Source organism: Acartia tonsa, chromosome 3, assembly GCF_053477335.1.
Source record: "Acartia tonsa isolate MP-2025a chromosome 3, ASM5347733v1, whole genome shotgun sequence".
NCBI lineage: Eukaryota > Metazoa > Arthropoda > Copepoda > Calanoida > Acartiidae > Acartia > Acartia tonsa.
The window spans coordinates 16,949,971-16,966,540 of NC_137262.1; the positions used below are offsets into that span (position 1 = coordinate 16,949,971).

Consider the following 16,570-nt stretch of genomic DNA (forward strand, 5'->3'; position numbering starts at 1 on the left):
TTGTTGCAACTGTAAAATGATGAAGTTTTGGTTTTACAGTAAAATTATGGGAGTCATAACCTGAAAATCTAATCAACCAACACTCAATTTTTAACCTTAAACAAGTGGAGGGGCAGGCAGGCAGGGATGGGACAGTGGACTCTAAATTTTGTAGGGATCTAACAGGATAATACAATGGCCAATAAAGAGGGAAGTCATTTTCTAGTAAATCCCGTAAAGGTGTGTGTTATAAGGCCTAAAAATAGTAGTAGAACGATAAGGTGCTCTATATATTTGTATTCCCTATTGAATAGAACAATAGAGAAATTTTTTTTTTTTTTTTTTTTTTGTAACCGTACCTGGAATATCTTAAAAAAATAAGAAATTTCTATCAAACGCTTTGTTTGGCTCAAACTGACAAAAATTTTAAAAAAATATAATTATAATAATAATGTTTTCTATAGGTACAAGGTAAAGGTTAAGAACAATCTATACCATTAAACAAAGGAAGAAGCCATTCTTTACAGGTTGATTTATTCAAGGTGACAAAAATTAGTTTTATGTTTGTGGAATTTCATGTTTGTTTGCTTTGAAGTAGAAGGTTTCAATGTGCATTGTTTCATTTCAATTTCACTACAGCGAACAACTACATTTTAGAACATTTTTTTCTGTAAATTAAACTTTCATTATCAAAAAACTAACTTGTTTTTCAACTATATTTTGGTCAATCTTTATTATAAAAAAAATATTCTGGCTTTAAAATAGGATTTGTATGTAACTTGTTGTGTTGGTTTGTTTCACTAAGTCATTGTATTAATGATTTGTTAAAGTTTCATTTTAATGTTCACTGCTCATACAACCTGTAAAGAATGGCTTCTTCCTTTGTTTAATGGTATAGATTGTTCTTAACCTTTACCTTGTAACTATAGAAAACATTATTATTATAATTATATATTTTTTTTTATTTTTGTCAGTTTGAGCCAAACAAAGCGTTTGATAGAAATTTCTTATTTTTTTAAGATATTCCAGGTACGGTTATCAAAAAAAAAAAATTTCCCTATTGTTCTATTCAATAGGGAATACAAATATATAGAGCACCTTATCGTTCTACTACTATAATTTTTAGGCCTTATAACACACACCTTTACGGGATTTACTAGAAAATGGCTTCCCTCTTGATGTACATCCTCAATGATGATAAACAAAATTACCCCTTCTGTAGAATAAAATTAGTGGTTGAAACGTTTAAACACTCAACGAAATAAATCAACCAGTCAAAATTCAAGATTGTTAAGCCAACGAAGAAGAAAACGTTATTGTAAGACTAGTGTATTAAACAGCCCAATGTCCCCTCCCTTCCTGCCAGGGTAAATTTTCGAGCTCAAAAGTTTTATAAACACGTTCCCTCATTCGGAGCCTTAACAATTTCGAGGATAAAAAAATATGACGTACAAAGTACAAACATATATCCTATTAAATTCCTAAGTGAAAGTTATTTTTCCCTCTAAAAAAAAATGTTAGAAATGAGAAATGTAATTTTCAGCAGTGTAAATGAAATTCTGAGGTTTTTCATCAGTTTTAATCAAACCTTAATTTTGATTAATTCGTGGTTACAACCAGGGTTTCACATCCGCATGATTTTTGAAAATCTGGCTGCAGGTTACTGGGCAGTAGAAGTGCGGTGTTTGCATTGAATGTATGGCTGCAGATTCTATATAATTTGGCGACTTATTAGAACTATAATGCCGCTGAAAGGGATGTAATGGCCTACAACAGGCAAATCAAAACGCCATAAATGAAAAATATTTATTAATATCATACTTTACACATAATAACATAATATAACAAACAAACAACACAATTTACTTCAATAATTTACATTTTAACTTTTTTATTTTAAATTTTCTTTCTAAATTTTGTTGTTTTTATTATTGACAAAAACAAAACATATTTCAGCATATTTTCAAAAACTTATTATGAGAGGTTTTGGTTACTGTAGAGCTCACGTAATCTAGAGCACTGAATTATTTTTCAAACTCTATTCTTAGGGATTCAACTGCTCATTTGGGGAGTTCGTTGTTGGTAAAACTAAATGAAAATTTGTTGATTACATTTTCCTCAACAGATTTGTTTGCAATAATTTGTTCATTTGACATGACACGCCAGTTTTTTTCTGTTTGTAATTTTGCACATTTATTCAGGAATATAAAGATATGTAAAGATTATTTACACTTATTTGGGAACCCTAAAGCTAATTTAAATACCTAGATTTAAAATTTTAAAATATATTCTTATAATGGATATAGAACATGTGGATATTGTAACAGGTGAAATTTTATTGTCAATTTAGGTTGCTTATATAGTCCTCAGTTGATGGACAACACATTCAAACATGATAAGGAGAGGGGATGAGGTAATGTCAAAGTCATAATGGGAAGGGGGGTATCGTTTCATTAGCCAGCTGGGAGAAACATTTTAACAGCGTATTCGAAATCTCTTACAAAATCCACGTATTGTCCATTATCAATTACTTTCTTTACCTTTACACGTCAGAAAAAAATAATACTTAAACAATAGCAATGCAGATCTCTATATTCGTGATAGAAGTGCAAATAATAAACAATTGAAGAAAATTGCAACCCTAAAACATCCCATTACTTTTATACCACAGAAAGGAACATGTTTTAATCAAAACAAATTACAGAACAAGGCTTTTAATCTATTTTAATTATGTTTGTATGCGAGCGTGTTTCCATTTTTCCCCTTGATTTAATCATTGTACCTTGCATAAGAAAATTGAATAAAATTTTTAGGAGAGACAATTATAATTGTTGAGGTATGGACATAACTATTAGATAAATAAATATTTATAGAATATATTGGTACATGTATGTAAATTGTAAAAGCTATTTTATGATAAATAAAGAGTTTTTTGATAAATATGAAGATATACATTATACAATTTAAATTTAAGAGTAGGACAGAAATGTCATAATGGTACAAAATTTAGTCCAACAATTTAAAGATTTTATTTACTGCTTAATTGTAGAAAGAGTTATAAATGGATATTTGTAAACTTCTTGTTAACCGTTACTTGGAAAATTTAGGTTTTTTTATAAAGTAAATTAGGAATTATTTAAAAGAAACGATTTTTTTGGCTTTTGTCTTAAAAATTTCTTATTTTTGGTTTAAAGAATTAGGAACATATATGGATCTATAATCGTGATCCAGAAAATTGCTTGGCATTGTACTGCACTCCGCCCAACCACAACCTAACTCTGGACACATTGTTGCCTGCGGGGCCCCTCATCATCCTCATCACTTGAGCCCCCATCTTCACCTCCACCATCCTCTCCCCCACCCCCGCTTTCGCCTCCACCACCACCTGCAAATAAAAAAGTTTATCAATTTATGTTAATTTTGGGGAAAATAAATTTATAGGGGTACATCCTATAATATAAAGAAGGAAGAGTTTTTGTCTGCAGCTTAAGATCTAAATAACTACAAAACTGCTTCATATTTATCGGGTGATGGTTATAGGCTATTTTATTTTCAGATTTCGGTCTTAAATTGTTTTTTAGCTATTTTTCTAGCCTCTCTGACCTTTAGAGTCCCTAGATGCTACGGGCGTAGTCGCTGGTATCATATAAACTAAAGTAGTTATTTGTCTCTGGTGGATTGATTGGTAATTGACAAGTCTATATCAAGTCTTATTTGTTGGGTTTTTCTTGGTCTGTGAATGTGTAATTCTCCAGGCAATATAAAAATGCGGCCCAAAAGGAAGGGTAGGTTCAAATGTAGGCTCAAATCACCAACTTTAGTTTTCTAAAAAGTCTACTTTTAAGGCTTTAACAAAATTTTAAGGCAAATTGTAATTAAGATTTTTTTATCTAATAATATCCGATTTCTGATATTAACTTTGATTTAAATGTGAAATAAATACATGTAATTTTTGTTGGAGTTTTGATATACATATATAAAATATGAATATTTGTGTGTGAGTATGTTTCATGATTATGTGTGTATTTGTATGTTTATGTATTTTAGTATTTGTTGTTGTATAAGATTTTCTGAATCAGGAACTTGGTAACACTAAAACATTCGTAAAAGTTGAATTAACCTTACCTCCACCCCATTTTCGGAATACTTTGAAAATAAGGGTTAGAGTATTTGAACTTCTATGCCTAACCCATACTAGGATCCTAACCTTGCAGTGCATATACGTGCAGTGCCCTAACACTGCGGGACTACCTAGTACCCAAAATAATCCAATCTCATTTTGATAAGGGGGAGGAGTGTTTTCTGAGCTGGATCTTTAAATCATTAGTGGTGAGCCAGATCGAGGTGAGCCAACTTTCCACCATTGAGAGCAAAGCATTTTATGAAAGGCCGCGCTGTGATTGGCTGAAATTCGGCTCACCCCGATCAGGCTCACCACTAAAATGATTTAAAGATCCAGCTCTGGACTCGACAAGGAAAATCGCCCACATATTCTATAATTTGTTTCATGGGTTTTAACTCTCTTATCAGTCCTTTCTTTTATCACGATTATCCTTTTTTAAAAGAAGCATCATCCTTAACCTGCCTGATGTTGCACTAACTTTTCAAATACTTGCAAATATTTTCTTCAATATTGCATAATCAGGGACAGAGGTAGATTTTCCAAAAGTCATCTAAATTATACTACAAGGATAAAAAAAACAAATAGGTGATAACGCATCCAATATGACAATAAAAAGGAAAAGAGAGCAGTCAACAGGAAGGGCCAAGTTAGTGATGAAAAAATGTTCATAAGCCTGAAGAATCTTTTAAAAGTAAAACAGCCTTTTACCCTAAAAGCATCAATAAAAAGCCAGCTTTTAAATAAAAATAAGATGGTTAAGTTTTGGTGTTGCCAATTAGACAAGCAAGGCTGAACAGCTCTTGACATTCTCAAAGCTACAAGTCTCTAAAAGTTAAATAACGCACCAAACATTTTGTAAGGATTTGGTTCACAAATTATTTTCAAAATTCTTGTGTCTTTACAAGTGCATAATACTTGAGACTCGCATATAACAAATCAGCTTCATACATACTCCATTTTAGATAGGTTATATTCAAAACAGTTTAAATTACGAAAACTAAATTCTATAAAGTCTCTGAAGCGGTTTACTTAAGACTTTTGTTATTACTTGGCAGTATTAAGGCACCTTTTTCAGGAAGGTTATGTTAAAAAATATCTATATCTTATAGTTTTGTTTATTTTTATAATACATTTTAATTTTTGAACTTAAGAAATGAAATAGATATTTGAACAAAAAAATTTTTGTCCGAAGATTATATTTGCAACCCTAATCTCTCTCTCTCTGTTGTGTGGAAAAATTGTATAAAATACACTGAATAAATGCATACAACAATGGGCAAATTTATTTCCCAAATGGTGTATGGTTGTCTTAAGTGCAGCTACTCTTGAAGGCACTCTAACCAACCCCGTTCTTGAAGCCCCTAAAAATGCTTTTTTTTGTTCAATTTTCCAAATATCAAAAAGATTAAACAATTGTATTGTACTTCTGTGGATTAGTTTTTATTCAGCGAGACCCGATAAATCTCCATTTTCCCAGGAGCCAACCAAAATTTTTTCGTTATAGTTTGGTTTGTGTACGAAAACATAGTTCATCTTATACATACTACATTAGAAAAAAAAAATGTAAAAGGTAATATTAATGTTGTCTTACATATGTTGTGTAAATATAATGTATTTGTTTGATGTTCTAATGTTCTGTATGTTATTATTTTAGTGTGTTTGTGTACGTGTAAGTTTATTGGCTTAGCTGCAATGTTAGGTAGTGACAGGGATTTAGGGATAAATAATAAAATACCTATTTAAATAAGGAATAACAACATGGTATGTATGTCATAGTTTAAGAAAAAAAATTAACCCTTAACAGTCGGGCCCCTTGCCGCACCTTAATCAGTCGGGGGGGGGGGGGGGGCGTCAACGCCCCCCCCCCTCCTCATTATCTCAGTTCCTATTAGAGCTAGAGGGCTAAAATTTTTTGTGCAAGTCCCCTGTGTTATGGTAAATTTCCGACCTTAAGTAAGTCAAGGTCAATTTCCGCTTCCTTCACCCTTTTATTTAACAACCTTTGTTTTTAGGTCCTTTTTTACTTAAAAATGTCAAACGGCTGTAATTTTTTTATCTTTAAAGCTAGAAGAAATTTTTTTTTGCAGAAAATGTTTATTTTTATTTAAATTTTATAATTGAAATATCAAAACATAAGTGTCAGGGGCCGCAGCTGTACTTGGCAGCTGCCAGCCGCCGCAGTCGGCGGTCGGCGGAAAAACGGCGGTGGATCTTTATGAAATTTTAATACATTATGAAGACATGTAAGAAAAGCTTAAGTTTAAAATTTGAAGTCTCTAAGTCAAAATTTGCGGCCACAGGAGCATTTTAAAGATTTCTGGAGACCTGGAGGATCAGGACCTGCAGGATCATACCTGGAACCTGAAATTGACTTGAACACCTGTATTTAATATGAGGATGTACTACTAGAGGATATTTGGGTATAGTCCTTTTCACGACATCCCTCCATAAGGAGCGATTCTTCGTATTTTTAAAATGGCTTTTTATAGGTTATTTTAGGTTAGGTTAGGTTATATTGTGTTAGGTGATTGCCCCACAGGGTTAGGTAATTGGCCCCGCAGGGTTAGAGCCCCCCGCAGGGGCTAGAAATAGGAGAAAAGCTACTGTGAAAAATACGAAGAATCGCTCCTTATGGAGGGATGTCGTGAAAAGGACTATACCCGGATATTTTAGTATTTTGGTAAGATAAAATGCTTTGTTTAAGTCAAAAACAAATTTTTGTTCTTTACCTGGATGACCCTGCCAGGTTTGCTGGCATCCTGTGCCCGCCAGGATGGAGATATTCAAAAAATTCCAACTCTCAGTTATGTGTCATACCCATACTTAAAAAGTCAAGCAGTTTGGGCTCTTTATCTTTCACACACAGAAAATGAGATAGAAAAAACCGGATGTTGGGGCGTTCAACGCCCCCCCCCCCCCCCGACCGTTAAGGGTTAATATGCCATTCATGGAGCTGAAAAGATCGTTAATTTTGTATTGTTAAAATCGTTGTATTAATTAGGGATGGCAATCCGTCAAATTTTTGGACCGCATTCGGATTCTTACAAGAATCCAGGGTGGGCATACAAAAAACCCACCCAAAAAAACCCACCCAGGTTTTTTTTTTTAAACCCAATAAAACCCCCATAAAAACCCTTAAAACCCTGGGTTTTTAAGGGTTTTTGGGTTGGGTTAGGCTGGGCTTTTTAAAAAAAACCTGGGTTTTTCCCCACCCTGCAAGAATCCGTCTAAAAAATGGCGAATTCCCGCGGAATCCGGATTCTAGCAATATGTTAAAAGGCTTTTTAAAAAAATTAAGTGCTACATACATATGTCCTAAAAATTAATGTTCTTGGTGTTCTCTATAATTCACTTTCGAGAATCGAACCAGATTTTAAAAGATTTTATATATAATGATGATAATCTTTGCCTTTAAAAAGCGGGAGTTGAAAGAAAAAAACTTAAGACGCTAATTTTAGCCTACCAATTAAGAATCCGAATCCGCTATTAAAAAAAAACGGATTCCGGATACGGATTCGGATTCCAAAATTGACCAAAAATTGGGCGGATTCCGGAACTCAGATTCGGATACGGATTGCCAACCCTCGTATTAATTTTAAATATTGCTTAGAAAATTATAGAAATTTAGTTAAGTTGCTGTAATGATAATTAACAGATTAAGAAAATCTAATTAAAGATGTTGATTTATATAGATTTTGAAATTGGAATGGTGAATCTAATGGAAATTATACATCAACTATGAACAGACTTTGTCTATGTGTTATTGTAAAATGTAAATACACATACCATGTCCCTATATCCCTGAATGTTAGTATGTTGGTTTTAAAGTGCATTCTAAAGGATTTTAAATGTATTTGTTTACTAGAAGGGTCAAGTATTCTTAAAAATAAACAGAAGATCTTACTAATAGCGAAGCTTTTAAAAATTTACAGTCTAACCGCGCGACGTCATATGTATCATATACCCTTGGTATTTATATCTAAAAAGCTAAACAACTCTAAATGTATTTTAGGCTGAACAATATATTGCACAAAGAACCTTTTTAAGTGTGATTTAAAAGATTAGTACGTCAATTCAAAGACAATTGGTATTAGCATAGTATGAAAATACTGTTTTCGAATGCTCCAATACTGAGAGATCTGCTACTCTATACTAGTTAATTTATGTCTGTATGATTGTTGCTATCCTTATTAAACAAGTTTATTCTACAATCTACACTGGGTAATTACTTCCTAATAATTTGTTTATTAGAATAACTAATCCTAATCCCTATTTGTTTACATCTAATGCACCTTAGTTTTTTTTCAAGAACATGTTTTATGGAGAGATGGGCATCTCCATAATCACAAGCTTGGTTTGTAGCATTTCAAATTTATATTTTAAAGTTTCATTTATATCTTCCGTGTTATTAATATTACATTAGCTGTACGTCTATTTTTACAATAATTAAAGATTATAACAAGATTTTTGGGATGTTATCATTCTTGTTTTTTTGGTAATGCAACTGGATTTTTTACAAGAAAATGTTTTTATGTGTTTTAGATGATTTTTTAATCAAGGTAAAAGAAAAGTAGATATACTTTATTTTAAGATAAAATTAAAGTATTTGATTTTGTAAGGCAAATATACATTTAAAAATAATATTTTGACTAAAATATGAGTTTTATGAGTAGGATACCCATTAGACTCTTTTAGGATTAAACAAAAAAAAACATTAAACCACTAAAAACACCCAACTAATTCATGGGTTTATGCCACGCAGTGTGACAAAAAAGTATATTTTCACACCTGCACTTTCAACAAAGAAGAGACCAAATTACGTTAATTGTAATTATAAAACGTAACGCGGCATAAAAACAAAGCTACGCACCTGCACTTCGTCTTTGTTCCACTCTTCTAAGATTATTCCACAGCTGATAGAGCAGGTGTCCGTAAATTGAATCTGAATCGTCAGTCTTATCCAGGCGGTCAATTAGGTTCCTGAAAAAAACATGGGGGATTATTTCTAATAATTTTTAAAAGAATTGCATAAATTGACAAATGCAGTTTAATAATTTACTTAAATAATGTGCTTATAATTTGCTTGTGACTTTTAAAAAAATATATATCTAAATGGTTTCAGAGCCCTCATTTACCCCCTTCCACTGTAAATAATTGACGCTGTAGTAAATAGTTTTGATATTTAGAGAAAAAGTTTCCGACTTGTCCCAATACTGTCAAACATTTTGTCAAGAAGGAAAGAATTATCTATATTTGATATAAATAATCTCTTATATTTCCTTATTTGAATCAATGGCTTAGTCCCTTGCATATAGGGAGTGCGCCCCAAAAGGACATAAAACTTAAAACAAATACTAGGAAAATCCTAATCGTTTTACTGGTTATCGAGGTTTTAATCTTCAACCTAAACGGACAAGCCTTATGTGAAACGTTAGAACACGTGCCTTAGTACTTTGTCAACTTACTTTTTAATAGTTTTCTTGATGAACAGCCTATTAGTTTCCTCCCTATCTTCTTGGTCAGTTATAGCTTTGTTGGGGTACCAGATCTTTACTTCTTCGTCTAATCCTAAAAGAAAAAAATAAGATTATGCCAATAGCCGTGAAATTTTAAAATAATTACGGTCATTTTTAAAGTAAGCTGCACTTAATTTTTTTACAGTAGCAGCCTAGAACATTTTAGTTTATTTTTTTAAAAGCAGCAATACAATAAATCAAACCAAATAAAAGATTTAGAAGCTTTCCTGTAAAAAGAATCAATCAATTGACGCCACTAATTTAAGGGAGGGGGCGGAAGTGACACTTTTTAAAACCAAAACTAAGTCAAAGGAACTCAACTAAATAAAGAGTTTTAGCTATAAGATTTAGCATGACAGTTGATTTAAAGAGTTACAATATGGAACTGTGAAGAAACGGCGTTAGAACCGCCGCTCTCGCCGAAAACTGCAGTTTCTCGCAGAATTTTTTTTGCCTTTCTCGCCAAATTAGACCATTTTCAATTATCTGAGATAAACTTTTTTTTATAAAAATTTCCCTTATATTTTCACTTGGCACTTGTAATATTTCAAGTGTCAAGTGCAAATATATTGAACGGCATCATACTTCTAAAAAGCCACACTTCTCCTGCATTAGCAGCCTTCTAATTTCCTGGCATTCCTTATATTTAAATTTGGCGAGAAAAGGCTAAAAAAATTCGCCATTTCTTCACAGTTCCATATCATACCTCTTAAAAGCAACTGCCATGTCAAATCTCAAAGCTGTGACTCCTTATTTAGTTGAGTTCCTTTGACTTTTAATTTTGGTTTTAAAAAGTGTCACTTCCGCCTCCCCCCTTTATTATAGACTTTCATTCATACTTGCCTTACTTCCTTAAATTGTTAATTATTGTTACTTTGACTTTAGTAAAGTGTTTGATATAAAAATAAATCATAATATCTGCTTATTTAATAAGGTATAGCAGTTTTCATATTTAATTTATCTTTACTTATAAATAGACATTGCAAGTTGAAGTGTACCTGACGTCGCTAGTATGGGCATGGTAGGGTGAGGTTCCAACACATTTACCACTCCATTATCATCTCCTTTTGATATATTCACTACACTTTCAGTCTCCTAAAAAATTAAATTAAGATAGTGTTTTATTATCCACAAAGGACTATGAATCAGAATAGTGTTCTTGGCCTTGATGCTTATAAAAATGAATAAGTCAACCATTTTGTTGATATTTATGTTATTCTTATTTTTTTGTCTGATATCTTTGTACGTCATAAATGAATATAATTATTAGGGTTTTCAATCCGAATCCGGAATCCGTTTTGGCCAATTTTGGAATCCAGAATCCGAATCCGTTTTTTAATAGCGGATTCGGATTCTTAATTGTTAGGCAAAAATTAGCGTCTTGAGTTTTTTCTTTCAATCTCTTTGAAGGCAAAGATCACCACTTCCCCCATCTCTCCCCATCTACACCACCAAGAAATAGGAGAAAAGCTACTGTGAAAATATGAAAATAACGCAGCTTTAGATTCTTCCCAGTACCCGGTAAAATTTATTCCCTTGATTTATTTTTATTTAAACTTTTTAAAATATTGCTAGAATACAGAATCCGGAATCCGTCAAAAAAATAGGAATCCAGAATCCGCGGAGAATCCGTTTTATTTTTGGACGGATTCTTGTAAAAATCCGGATCCAGTCCAAAAATTAGACGGATTGCCAACCCTAATAATTATGAATAAATTGTATTTTTGTCTATGTGATGTTTTATCATATTGAATATCAATGCCTTTGTCCGCTGTCTAATTGTTTTTGCAAATATATTCCAATCTATAAGAATAGTCCATAGAATAATAGTCACAGATGAAACATGAAATATGATAGAGTAAAAATATATACATTAGTAACTTTATTTTAAAAAAAATAAAGAGCAATAATAAAATATACAATGTGCTTTGTCCAAAAATATCAGAGCTGGATCTTTAAATGTGTAGCCGTTGCCGTAGCCGTAGTCGTGGCCGCAGCCGTAGCCGTCGCCACTGCCAGTGATGCCAATAAAACATGGATTTTTAAAATGTTTCAAGTTTTTACGTATTATTATCCTTTTTTGCATCATATTTTTACTGAAAATTCAAAAAGTGGTTGTAATTTAAAGATCGCATATAGCCGTGGCCACGCATAGCCAATTTGATTTAAAGATCGCTAATAGGTTAGTGGCTGTACCTCTGGCAGCGGCAACGGCTACGCATTTAAAGATCCAGCTCTGATGAATATGACAAAAACTTATTATTTTAACAAATATCAATTATCAATTTGTTCCCCATTGTTTTAGATTAGGAAAATATTACCTAATGTTTTGTTGCATAAATGTAATTTTATAGAAACAGAGACTGAGAGAAAAGTTGGAAGCAAATAATTTTTTTTAAATTTAATTTTCGTCAAAAAAAACATGTTTAAAACAGGCTAGAAATAAGCTACCTGTCTTTCAATCTAAAGTATTCTAAGATTCTAACCCCAAGTTTATTCCCTATCTCATATCTTTTATGTCTCGCAAGAGTAATGAGTGATAAGATATCGATGATAATAATAGAAATAATGGTAAGTTTCCTCATTCCATCAGTGGACCTACATATCCCTCTGGGGTATTATTTGCTTTGGGAATGGATTGGTAAAATTATGCGTTATTAAACTAACCCTACCTATTATCATTGCTTTAATTGCTATCGCAGACCTTTCTTTTATATTTAGTTTTTGTTATAGGGGGAAATCGTTATGATCTATGGTTGGAAAAAAGGATTCTTTAAAAATAATATATCATATATAATAAATATATATAATATATTGTCAACACAATAGAATATCAAGTGGACATACATTCAGTCTTTACTAGGTTTATATATTAGAGTTGATGGGTGAAGTAAATGCGAAAAAAATGGGATTTTAATAAGAAATCTGTATTAGGTTATCTTAATAGATTCAACTACTTTGTTATTGATATTTAAGTCTACTTTAAAATGAAAGTAAATCATCCAAAGGAATTAATGAAATAAAGTTCCTGTATGTTTATAGGTGCCTAGGATAAAAGATAGTTTCTTTCATATATTAAAACCTGAAAATGATTCAATGAAGATGTTAAATATTTTTTGCTAAAAATAGAAGATACAAAAAAATAACAATAAAAGGGAAAAACAATGGACAAGGACTAGCGATAATAACATTAAATAAGAAACCACCAAAGTTTTTAAAGCCTAATAATAGCAGAACAAGTAAATAAACTTTTGGAATCAGTAAAATTGTCAGTCCATTGTCCCCTCCTCCCTGGCTATAAGTACTATAAGAACACAAGTCATTTATGCGTTGATAAACGATTCGTGAGCACAAGCTATGACGAGTATTTATTATTGTATTTATTTTTATATTATCTAACTAAGACTTCTCTTACATGTACTACACAATATTGTTTTGTGACTATACAGATGTCACTTTTTTTTATACTTTTTCATATGTTAACCTTGAACTAAATAAGCAACTCAAGGGAAGTTATGCTTTATGATAGACCTTTAGGCTGTTTTACAAATTGAATAATTTTTAAGAAGAAAACTTTTCTCTTCGCACAAGACAATTAATCTATTTGATTTGAGTTGTAATTCTTTTTTTTTAACTTTTAAGATCAAGACTAATGCTATGCATTAAGAATAATTTACTAAAGATCTGAGTTTAGAATATTTACCTCTTAAGTACTAGTATGTTAATCTTATTGTTTATATATGATTTATAATAATAATGTTGTGTGGTTCACAGAAAACTATTTTCTCTCGGGATAAAATTAATCTATTATTTCCTTGCACTATTCCGATGTTTCTAAGTTGTAGAGAACATAGGTTTATATATTAATTTTTCCTTCTATTTTACTGCCTTTAATAGCGTGTAAAATGTAAATATTTGAGCATTGGGTGGTTAATAAAAGAGTAGTAAAATTATTAAGTGATCACAGTGTTTGCTACATCATAAAAATCACAGAAATATAAAAATTCTTAAATATTATTCAATAGATATTAGGAAGTTAAAATCAAAATGACTCAAGTTGACACTAAAACAAGTATTTACAAAAATTCCAAGACAAAAATATTTACTAGTTTTTGTCAATATTCCTTAGGCATGTTTATTGTTTATATGAAATCATCTTCAAATTTTAACTTTATTACTGTATGTAACTAGTTCCCTTCTCTCTTTATCCCAAAATTGTTATCATTTGTGTGTTTTCTTATCAGACTATTAATACCCAAATATTTTAAACATAAACCCCGAACAAACATATTATGCAAATCTGAATTTTCAAAATAGCAGCTTTATTATTCATTTAGGATGATTTTACAATAAATATGAAATGTAGATGCCTCTTTTGGTTACAAAATTCCACTGTTATTTTTTAATTAATCAGCACAAATAAAGCACAAGATCTCAAAAACAGCATTTGAGGGAAATACTGGTGAACAAACATATTATGCAAATCCAAAACAAAGCAAAAAAAAATAAGGTTTTTTGGCACTTTTCTCCTCTTTTAAAGATTGATTATGATAAAATAATAACTTTTTAAGGGATTTATGCATTAATTATTATGAAATATAGTATACGGTAGAAATTAATGATTTTTCTAAATAAGAAATGTTTGAAAAAAATAAATTTGATCCCTATCACTTTAGAGGACAGCTGCTGACCCCCAGTCTTATGGATGAACCTAAATACATGTTAAAGATAAAAGTTATCCTGAAAATTATACAAAACTGTTTTTTTGTGTGTTGAAAAAATCTATTTTAAAATCTTGATTTTGAAGATGATGACCTTTCAGATGCTCCTGTTGGTGGTGAGCCAAATGTTATCTAAGTACATGCCCATTACAACAACTTGTCTATTAACCTATGTACCATTTTTTGTAGTCATAGCAGCCTCCAATGGAGCCTTCCAACAAGAAATATAACCATCTTCTAAAAACTACATTATTCACCTTATGAATTGAAGTAAATAAAATTGCAATTCTTTTCTTTTTTAATAATGCTGGGCTGGAGGATGCTATAACTACAAAAATTGGATCATAGTTTAATATATAAGTTGTCATCATGGACATGCACTTTGATAACATTTGGCTCACCATCACCACCAATAGGGGCATCTTAAAGGTCATCATCCTCAAAATCAAGATTTTAAAATAGATTTTTTCAACACACCAAAAAACATTTTTGTATAACTTTCAGGATAATTTTTATCTTTAACATGTATTTAGGTTCATCCATAAGACTGGGGGTCAGCAGCTGTTCTCTAAAGTGATAGGGATCGAAGTTTTTTTTTTTTAAACATTTCTTAATTAGAAAAATCATTAATTTCTACCTTATACTATATTTCATAATAAGGCGGGGGGGGGGGGGGGAAGTTCTGACACTTATGCGTAAACAGTGATTATAATCTTTGTCTTTGGAGATAATGGATAGGTTATTTGGCAAAAAAGTTTCCTTTTGGGATGTAGTTTTCCTATTTTCAAAAAAATTTTGGATTCGGCCTCCAGGTTCCGGTACTCCAGGCCTCCAGTCGGATTCTGGACAGGTAAAAAAAAGATATTCAAGATAGAACAAAACTTATTTAACAAAAGTTGGTACTTTATGGATGGTATGAACTAATTTGAAGAAATTTTTGAAATCGGGCTCCAGGTTCTGGTACTGCAGGCCACCAGGTGGATCCTGGACAGGTAAAAATTGAAAATTCAAGATAGAACAAAACTTATTTAGCAAAAGTTTGTACTTTATGGATGGTATGAACTAATTTGAAGAAATTTTTGAAATCGGGCTCCAGGTTCAGGTGCTGCAGGCCTCCAGGTGGATCCTGGACAGGTAAAAATTGAAAATTTTTACTTTAAAAGTTAGAACAAAACTTATTTAACAAAAGTTGCTACTTTATGGATGGTATGATCTAATTTGAAGAAATTTTGAAATTGGGCTCCAGGTTCTGGTACTGCAGGCCTCCAGGTGGATCCTGGACAGGTAAAAATTGAAAATTTTTAATTTAAAAGTTAGAACAAAACTTATTTAACAAAAGTGGCTTCTTTATAGATGGTTTGAACTAATTTGAAGAGAATTTTGAAATCGGGCTCCAGGTTCAGGTACTGCAGGCCTCCAGGTGGATCCTGGACAGGTAAAAACTGAATTTTTTTACTTTAAAAGTTAGAACAAAACTTATTTGACAAAAGTGGCTTCTTTATAGATAGTATTAACTAATTTGAAGAAAAATTTTGAAATCGGGCTCCAGGTTTAGGTACTGTAGGCCTTCAGGTGGATCCTGGACAGGTAAAAACTGAAATTTTTACTTTAAAAGTTAAAACAAAACTTATTTAACAAAAGTGGCTTCTTTATAGATGGTATTAACTAATCTGAAAAAAAAATTAAAATCGGGCTCCAGGTTCAGGTAAAAATTTCAATTTTTACTTTAAAAGTTAGAACAAAACTTATTTAACAAAAGTGGCTTCTTTATAGATGGTAGGAAGTAATTTGAAGAAAATTTTGAAATCGGGCGCCAGGTTCAGGTACTGCAGGCCTCCAGGTGGATCCTGGACAGGTAAAAATTAAAATTTTTTACAAAAGTTGATACTTTATGGATGGTATTAAATACTTTAAAGAAAAATTTGAAATTGGGCTCCAGGTTCAGGTACTGCAAGCCTCCAGGTAGATCCTGGACGGGTAAAAATTGATAATTTTTACTTTAAAAGTTAGAACAAAACTTATTTTTACAAAAGTGGCTTCTTTATAGATGGTATTAACTAATCTGAAGAAAATTTTGATATCGGGCTCCAGGTTCAGGTGCTGCAGGCCTCCAGGTGGATCCTGGACAGGTAAAAATTTAAATTTTTTACAAAAGTTGATACTTTATGGATGGTATTAAATACTTTAAAGAAAAATTTGAAATTGGGCTCCAGGTTCAGGTACTGCAAGCC

General features: G+C 31.7%; 1 protein-coding gene across 2 annotated transcripts in view; it reads right to left on the reverse strand.

Annotated features, from left to right (window-relative positions):
- Positions 1 to 1,771: 1,771 nt before the first annotated feature.
- Positions 1,772 to 16,570, reverse strand: part of LOC145313491 (DDB1- and CUL4-associated factor 8) — a 69,178-nt gene continuing 54,379 nt past the window's right edge. For both annotated transcript variants that reach the window (XM_080152926.1, XM_080152925.1), the window contains exons 17-20: positions 10,617 to 10,713; positions 9,568 to 9,670; positions 8,973 to 9,082; positions 1,772 to 3,364 (exon numbers count right to left, since the gene is read on the reverse strand). In XM_080152926.1, coding sequence (XP_080009052.1) covers positions 3,252 to 3,364; positions 8,973 to 9,082; positions 9,568 to 9,670; positions 10,617 to 10,713 — 423 coding nt within the window. In that variant the 3' untranslated portion in view covers positions 1,772 to 3,251. The remainder of the gene's footprint in view (positions 3,365 to 8,972; positions 9,083 to 9,567; positions 9,671 to 10,616; positions 10,714 to 16,570) is intronic.